The 9,145-nt window shown below is 45.9% G+C and overlaps 1 protein-coding gene across 1 annotated transcript in view; it reads left to right on the top strand.

Annotated features, from left to right (window-relative positions):
- LOC119972893 (ankyrin repeat and SOCS box protein 18-like) overlaps positions 1-9,145 on the top strand; it is a 49,540-nt gene that overhangs the window by 15,893 nt on the left and 24,502 nt on the right. Inside the window, exon 3 of the mRNA XM_038810437.1 lies at positions 3,228-3,495. Within this exon, the coding sequence (XP_038666365.1) occupies positions 3,228-3,495 (268 nt within the window). The remainder of the gene's footprint in view (positions 1-3,227; positions 3,496-9,145) is intronic.

The following is a 9,145-nucleotide window of genomic DNA, read 5'->3' as shown; positions in this document are numbered from 1 at the left end:
GTTACAGAGATAGGGAGGGTTGCAGGGGCTGGAGGAGGTTACAGAGATAGGGAGGGGTGTAGGGGCTGGAGGAGGTTACAGAGATAGGTGATGTGTTGGGTACTCTGGATCTGTGGAGACTGAGTTTACATTAGCAGTAACATAGACAGGCTACCAACACTTGTAATAGTACAACTCTATTTTATTTAACTAAGAGCTGTTAAACATACTTGCACTGTGGGTCGACACTATGTTAGATTGACTGAAGACCTATGCCTAACCTGACCAGCCTATACTGCCAGCACATGGTGGATGTTTGTGCTACTGACTGCGGGCTCTGTCTGTCTCAGAGGCTGCATCCCGAATGAGCGGGAAAACTTCTGCCCTCTGGCTTTATAGTGACCGTGCCCTAGCTGGTGATTGGCTGCTGTGTTGTGTGTGTTGATTGGTCTCGCAGTGTGTCAGTCAGTGTGTGTCTCTGCACCATCATATACTGGCTGTTTTAGCTCACTGGGCTAAATCGCTGGCTTTTAAAGCAGACCAAGCAGGCCAGCAGCACGGTTTGATTCCCGTACCAGCCTCCCCGGACAGGCGCCGGAATGTGGCGACTAGGGGCTTTTCACAGTAACTTCATTGAAGCCTACTCGTGACAATAAGCGATTTTCATTTCATTTCATTTCATGTGTATATTTTGACAATAGGGAGAGGTGGAGGGGCTGTAGGAAGTTACAGAGATAGGGAGGGTGCAGAAGAGATTTACCAGGGTGTTGCCTGGTATGGAGGGCATTAGCTATGAGGAGAGGTTGAATAAACTCGGTTTGTTCTTTTATTCTCACTGGAATGACGGATGGTTGAGGGGCGACCTGATAGAGGTCTACAAAATTATGAGGGGCATAGACAGAGTGGATAGTCAGAGACTTTTCCCCAGGGTAGAGGGGTCAATTACTAGGGGGCATACGTTTAAGGTGCGAGGGGCAAGGTTTAGAGGGGATGTACGAGGTAAGTTTTTTTACACAGAGGGTAGTGGGTGCCTGGAACTCGCTGCCGGAGGAGGTGGTGGAAGCAGGGACGATAGTGACGTTTAAGGGGCATCTTGACAAATACATGAATAGGATGGGAATAGAGGGATACGGACCCAGGAAGTGTAGAAGGTTTTAGTTTAGACGGGCAGCATGGTCGGCACGGGCTTGGAGGGCCGAAGGGCCTGTTCCTGTGCTGTACTTTTCATTGTTTGTTTTTTGTTGGACAGTTTGGGATACAGAGGGCTGTGTATATGTCCTGTAGACAGTCTGGGATACACAGGACTGTGTATATGTCCTGTAGACAGTCTGGGATACAGAGGACTGTGTATATGTCCTGTAGACAGTCTGGGATACAGAGGACTGTGTATATGTCCTGTAGACAGTCTGGGATACAGAGGACTGCGTATATGTCCTGTAGACAGTCTGGGATACACAGGACAGTGTATATGTCCTGTAGACAGTCTGGGATACACAGGACTGTGTATATGTCCTGTAGACAGTATGGGACATACACAGGACTGTGTATATGTCCTGTAGACAGTCTGGGATACAGAGGACTGTGTATATGTCCTGTAGACATTCTGGAACATACACAGGACTGTGTATATGTCCTGTAGACAGTGTGGGACTGAGAGGACTGTGTATATGTCCTATAGACAGTCCGGGATACACAGGACTGTGTATATGTCCTGTAGAGAGTCTGGGACATACACAGGACTGTGTATATGTCCTGTAGACAGTCTGGGACATACACAGGACTGTGTATATATCCTGTAGACAGTCTGGGATACAGAGGACTGTGTATATGTCCTGTAGACAGTCTGGGATACAGAGGACTATGTATATGCCCTGTAGACAGTGTGGGATACACAGGACTGTGTATATGTCCTGTAGACAGTCTGGGATACACAGGACTGTGTATATGTCCTGTAGACAGTCTGGGATACACAGGACTGTGTATATGTCCTGTAGACAGTCTGGGATACACAGGACTGTGTATATGTCCTGTAGACAGTCTGGGATACACAGGACTGTGTATATGTCCTGTAGACAGTGTGGGGTTCACAGGACTGTGTATATGTCCTGTAGACAGTGTGGGATACACAGGACTGTGTATATGTCCTGTAGACAGTCTAGGATACACAGGACTGTGTATATGCCCTGTAGACAGTGTGGGATACACAGGACTGTGTATATGTCCTGTAGACAGTCTGGGATACACAGGACTGTGTATATGTCCTGTAGACAGTCTGGGATACACAGGACTGTGTATATGTCCTGTAGACAGTGTGGGATACACAGGACTGTGTATATGTCCTGTAGACAGTGTGGGATACACAGGACTGTGTATATGTCCTGTAGACAGTGTGGGATACACAGGACTGTGTATATGCCCTGTAGACAGTCTGGGATACACAGGACTGTGTATATGTCGTGTAGACAGTCTGGGATACACAGGACTGTGTATATATCCTGTAGACAGTCTGGGATACACAGGACTGTGTATATGTCCTGTAGACAGTCTGGGATACACAGGACTGTGTATATGTCGTGTAGACAGTCTGGGATACACAGGACTGTGTATATATCCTGTAGACAGTCTGGGATACACAGGACTGTGTATATGTCCTGTAGACATTCTGGGACATACAGGACTGTGTATATGTCCTGTAGACAGTCTGGGATACACAGGACTGTGTATATGTCCTGTAGACAGTCTGGGATACACAGGACTGTGTATATGTCCTGTAGACAGTCTGGGATACACAGGACTGTGTATATGTCCTGTAGACATTCTGGGACATACAGGACTGTGTATATGCCCTGTAGACATTCTGGGATACACAGGACTGTGTATATGCCCTGTAGACAGTCTGGGACATACAGGACTGTGTATATGTCCTGTAGACATTCTGGGACATACAGGACTGTGTATATGTCCTGTAGACAGTCTGGGACACACAGGACTGTGTATATGCCCTGTGGACAGTGTGGGATACCCAGGACTGTGTATATGTCCTGTAGACAGTGTGGGATACACAGGACTGTGTATATGTCCTGTAGACAGTCTGGGATATACAGGACTGTGTATATGCCCTGTAGACATTCTGGGACATACAGAACTGTCAGTCAATATGAATCTAGACAAGCTGCTGGGTGAGATTGGTTTTGCAATGCAGCAGCTGCTCTGACTAATAACTGTCCTGTTGTTTCTCCATTCTGCAGGAATCTGGTCCCTGTGCTATAAGGAGGAGTTCACCACGCCGTTGCAAATCACAGCCAGTCGTGGCTATGATAAGTGTCTCAAGCACTTACTGACTTGTGGAGCGGACGTAGACTTTGCCCCAGGAGGGAAGACTGCTTTGCATGAAGCGTGTGAAAACGCACAGGCAGAGTGTGTGAGATTGCTGCTGACATATGGAGCAAATCCCAATACCTTCTCACAGGATGGTTACACTCCACTCCATCTCTGCTCCTCGCCAGAATCCTTTCAGTAAGCTGTGTCTCTGGCAGGTTGTAAACTCCTGTGTGTGAGGGAGGGTGAGGTGGACAGATGATGTATTCCCTAGATGTTCAATAGCAATGGGAATGTTTGGAACAAGGAAATAAAACGATGCTTTAAACCAATCAAACCCCATCTATTGAACCAACCAATCAAACCAGAAGAATATAAAAACATAGAGCGGGAGTGGGCCATTCGGCCCCTCGAGCCTGCCCCGCCATTCAATGAGATCATGGCTGATCTTTATGTGGACTCAGCTCCACTTAGCCGCCCGCTCACCGTAACCTTTTATTCCTTTACTGTTCAAAAAACTATCTATCTTTGTCTTAAAAACATTCAATGAAGGAGCCTCAACTGCTTCACTGGGCAAGGAATTCCATAGATTCACAACCCTTTGGGTGAAGAAGTTCCTCCTAAACTCAGTCCTAAATCTACTTCCCCTTATTTTGAGGCTATGCCCCCTAGTTCTGCTGTCACCCGCCAGTGGAAACAACCTGCCCGCATCTATCCTATCTATTCCCTTCATAATTTTTAATGTTTCTATAAGACCCTCCCTCATTCTTCTAAATTCCAACGAGTACAGTCCCAGTCTACTTAGTCTCTCCTCATAAGCCAATCCTCTGAACTCCAGAATCAACCTAGTGAATCTCCTCTGCACACCCTCCAGTGCCAGGACATCTTTCTCAAGTAAGGAGACCAAACCTGTTCACAGTCCTCCAGGTGTGGCCTCACTAACACCCTATAAAGCTGCAACATAACCTCCCTGGTTTTAAACTCCATTCCTCCAGCAATGAAGGACAAAATTCCATTTCAGATTCCAACATCCACAGTAATTTGCTTTTATTGCAAAACCCCTTCTATTGGATCAACCAATCAAACCCCTTTGATTAGACTAGCCAATCAAACCCCATCCATGTCAGACTTCCTCAACTTTCTTGCCAGGAAATCTTAGCAACATACATAGAAAAGAGAAGCAGGAAAAGGCCATTCAGCCCCTCGAGCCTGCTCCGCCATTCATTATGATCATGGCTGGTCATCAAGTTCAATACCCTGATCCCCACTCCCCCCATATCCCTCAATCCCTTCAGTCCCAATAGCAATATCTAATTCCTTCTTGAAATTACACAACGTTTTGGCCTCAACTACTTTCTGTTGGAGTGAATTCCACAGATTCCCCGCTCTCTGGGTGAAGACATTTCTCCTCACCTCAATCCTAAAAGGTTTACCCCTTATCCTCAAACTATGACCCCAGGTTCTGGACTCCCCCACCATCGGGAACATTCTTTCTGAATCTACCCTGTCTATTCCTGTTAGAATTTTGTAAGTTTCTATGAGATACCCTCTCAGCCTTCTAAACTCCAATGAATATAATCCGATCCGATTTAGTCTCTCCTCATATGTCAGTCCGGCCATCCCAGGAATCAGCCTGGTAAACCTTCGCTGCTCTCCCTCCATCGCAAGAACATCCTTCCTCAGATAGGGACACCAAAACTGCCCACAATACTCCGGCTGTGGCCTCACCAATGCCCTGTATAATTGCAGTAAAACATCTCTATCCCTATACTCAAATCCTCTCGCTATGAAGGCCAACATCCCATTTGCCTTCTTTACTGCCTGCTGTACCTGCGCGCTTACTTTCAGCGACTGATGCACGAGGACACCAAGGTCTCGCTGAGTATCCGCCTCTCTCAATTTATATTCCAATAATAATCTGCCTTCCTATTTTTGCTATTGAAGCGGATAACCTCACATTTATCCACATTGTACTGTGTCTGTCATAAGAACATAAGATCTAGGAGCAGGAGTCGGCCATCTGGCCCCTCGAACCTGCTCCGCAATTCAATTAGATCATGGCTGATCTTTTGTGGACTCAGCTCCACTTTCCGGCCCGAACACCATAACCCTTAATCCCTTTATTCTTCAAAAAACTATCTATCTTTACCTTAAAAACATGTAATGAAGGAGCCTCAACTGCTTCACTGGGCAAGGAATTCCATAGATTCACAACCCTTTGGATGAAGAAGTTCCTCCTAAACTCAGTCCTAAATCTACTTCCCTTATTTTGAGGCTATGTCCCCTAGTTCTGCTTTCACCCGCCAGTGGAAACAACCTGCCCGCATCTATCCTATCTATTCCCTTCATAATTTTATATGTTTCTATAAGATTCCCCCTCATCCTTCTAAATTCCAATGAGTACAGTCCCAGTCTACTCAACCTCTCCTCATAATCCAACCCCTTCAGCTCTGGGATTAACCTAGTGAATCTCCTCTGCACACCCTCCAGTGCCAGTACGTCCTTTCTCAAGTAAGGAGACCAAAACTGAACACAATACTCCAGGTGTGGCCTCACTAACACCTTATACAATTGCAGAATAACCTCCCTAGTCTTAAACTCCATCCCTCTAGCAATGAAGGACAAAATTCCATTTGCCTTCTTAATCACCTGTAAACCAACTTTCTGTAACTCATGCACTAGCACACCCAGGTCTCTCTGCACAGTGGCATGTTTTAATATTTTATCATTTAAATAATAATCCCGTTTGCTGTTATTCCTACCAAAATGGATAACCTCACATTTGTCAACATTGTATTCCATCTGCCAGACCCTAGCCCATTCACTTAACCTATCCAAATCCCTCTGCAGACTTCCAGTATCCTCTGCACTTTTCGCTTTACCACTCATCTTCGTGTCATCTGCAAACTTGGACACATTGCCCTTGGTCCCCAACTCCAAATCATCTATGTAAATTGTGAACAATTGTGGGCCCAACACGGATCCCTGAGGAACACCACTATCTACTGATTGCCAACCAGAGAAACACCCATTAATCCTCACTCTTTGCTTTCTATTAATTAACCAATCCTCTATCCATGCTACTACGACATGCATCTTTATCTCATGCAGCAACCTTTTGTGTGGCACCTTGTCAAAGGCTTTCTGGAAATCCAGATATACCACATCCATTGGCTCCCCGTTATCTACCGCACTGGTAATGTCCTCAAAAAATTCCACCAAATTAGTTAGGCATGACCTGCCCTTTATGAACCCATGCTGCGTCTGCCCAATGGGATAATTTCTATCCAGATGCCTCGCTATTTCTTCCTTGATGATAGATTCCAGCATCTTCCCTACTACCGAAGTTAAGCTCACTGGCCTATAATTTCCTGCTCTCTGCCTACCTCCTTTTTTAAACAGTGGTGTCATGTTTGCTAATTTCCAATCCACCGGGACCACCCCAGAGTCTAGTGAATTTTGATAAATTATCACTAATGCATTTGCAATTTCCCTAGCCATCTCTTTAAGCACTCTGGGATGCATTATATCAGGGCCAGGAGACTTGTCTACCTTTAGCCTCATTAGCTTACCCATCACTATCTCCTTAGTGATAACAATCCTCTCAAGGTCCTCACCTGTCATAGCCTCATTTCTATCAGTCACTGGCATGTTATTTGTGTCTTCCACTGTGAAGACCGACCCAAAAAACCTGTTCAGTTCCTCAGCCATTTCCTCATCCTCTAAAGGACCAATATTTACCTTAGTCACTCTTTTTTGTTTTATATATTTGTAAAAACTTTTACTGTCTGTTTTTATATTCTGTGCAAGTTTACTCTCATACTCTATCTTACTCTTCTTTATATCTTTTTTAGTAGCTTTCTGTTGCCCCCCAAAGATTTCCCAGTCCTCTTGTCTCCCACCAACCTTTGCCACTTTGTATGCTTTTTCCTTCAATTTGATACTCTCCCTTATTTCCATAGAAATCCACAGTCGATTTTCCCTCTTTCTACCGTCCTTCCTTTTTGTTGGTGTAAACCTTTGCTGAGCACTGTGAAAAATCGCTTGGAAGGTTCTCCACTGTTCCTCAACTGTTCCACCATAAAGTCTTTGCTCCCAGTCTACCTTAGCTAGTTCTTCTCTCATCCCATTGTAATCTCCTTTGTTTAAACACAAAACACTAGTATTTGATTTTACTTTCTCACCCTCCATCTGTATTTTAAATTCCACGATATTGTGATCACTCCTTCCGAGAGGATCCCTAACTATGAGATCATGAATCAATCCTGTCTCATTACACAGGACAAGATCTAGGACTGCTTGTTCCCTCATAGGTTCCATTACAGACTGTTCTAGGAAACTATCGTGGATACATTCTATAAACTCCTCCTCAAGGTTGCCTTGACCGACGTGGTTAAACCAATCGACATGTAGATTAAAATCCCCCATGATAACTGCCGTACCATTTCTACATGCATCAGTTATTTCTTTGTTTATTGCCTGCCCCACCATAACGTTACTATTTGGTGGCCGATAGACTCCTATCAGTGACTTTTTCGCCTTACTATTCCTGATTTCCACCCAAATGGATTGAACCTTATCCTCCATAGCACCGATATCATCCCTAATTATTGCCCAGATGTCATCCTTAAATAACAGAGCTACACCACCTCCCTTACCATCCACTCTGTCCTTCCGAATAGTTTGATACCCTCGGATATTTAACTCCCAGTCGTGACCATCCTTTAACCATGTTTCAGTAATGGCCACTAAATCATAGTCATTTACTGTACCTTGTACTGTCGCCCTTATGGATTTCTGACTATGTCTTCTCTGACTTGCACTTTTCCCCTTACTTCCTTTTGCTTCTGTCCCTGTTTTACTACCTTCCAACTTCCTGCATCGGTTCCCATCCCCCTGCCACATTAGTTTAAACCCTCCCCAACAGCTCTAGAAAACACCTCCCCTAGGACATCGGTTCCAGTCCTGCCCAAGTGCAGACCGTCTGGTTTGTACAGGTCCCACCTCCCCCAGAACCGGTCCCAATGCCCCAGGAATTTGAATCCCTCCCTCTTGCACCATCTCTCGAGCCACGCATTCATCATCCTATCTATCCTTTTTTTTAAAAATAATTTTTATTGAAATTTTTACAAAATGTAAACATCTTAACTCTATTAACAAAACAACCGGGGTAACACCCCAAGAACAATACCCACCAATCTTCAAACGCAACTACAAACAAAAGGAAAAAACAAAAGAACACCCAAACAACAAAAGGGAAAGAGATAACACCCGCCACATCCCACAGACCCATGTACACAGTTCTCCCTCCCACCCACCCCGCCCCCCCCCTCCCCCCGGGTTGCTGCTGCTGTCGGCCTATTTCCCTACCGTTCTGCCAGGAAGTCCAGGAAAGGCTGCCACCGCCTGAAAAACCCTTGTACTGATCCCCTCAGGGCAAATTTCACCCTCTCCAATTTAATGAACCCCGCCATATCATTGATCCAGGCCTCCACGCTTGGGGGCCTCGCATCCTTCCATTGGAGCAAGATCCTCCGCCGGGCTACTAGGGACGCAAAGGCCAGAACACCGGCCTCTTTCGCCTCCTGCACTCCCGGCTCCACCCCAACCCCAAAAATTGCGAGTCCCCAGCCTGGCTTGACCCTGGATCCCACCACCCTCGACACCGTCCTTGCTACCCCCCTCCAAAACTCCCCCAGCGCTGGGCATGCCCAAAACATATGGGCGTGGTTCGCTGGGCTCCCCGAGCACCTAGCACACCTGTCCTCGCCCCCGAAAAACCTACTCATCCTCGTCCCAGTCATGTGGGCCCTATGCAGCACCTTGAACTGTATGAGGCTAAGCCTCG

Source organism: Scyliorhinus canicula, chromosome 10 (assembly GCF_902713615.1).
Source record: "Scyliorhinus canicula chromosome 10, sScyCan1.1, whole genome shotgun sequence".
Lineage (NCBI taxonomy): Eukaryota > Metazoa > Chordata > Chondrichthyes > Carcharhiniformes > Scyliorhinidae > Scyliorhinus > Scyliorhinus canicula.
The sequence above is the reverse complement of the archived record's forward strand: the minus strand, read 5'-3'. Positions and strand labels throughout refer to the sequence as shown.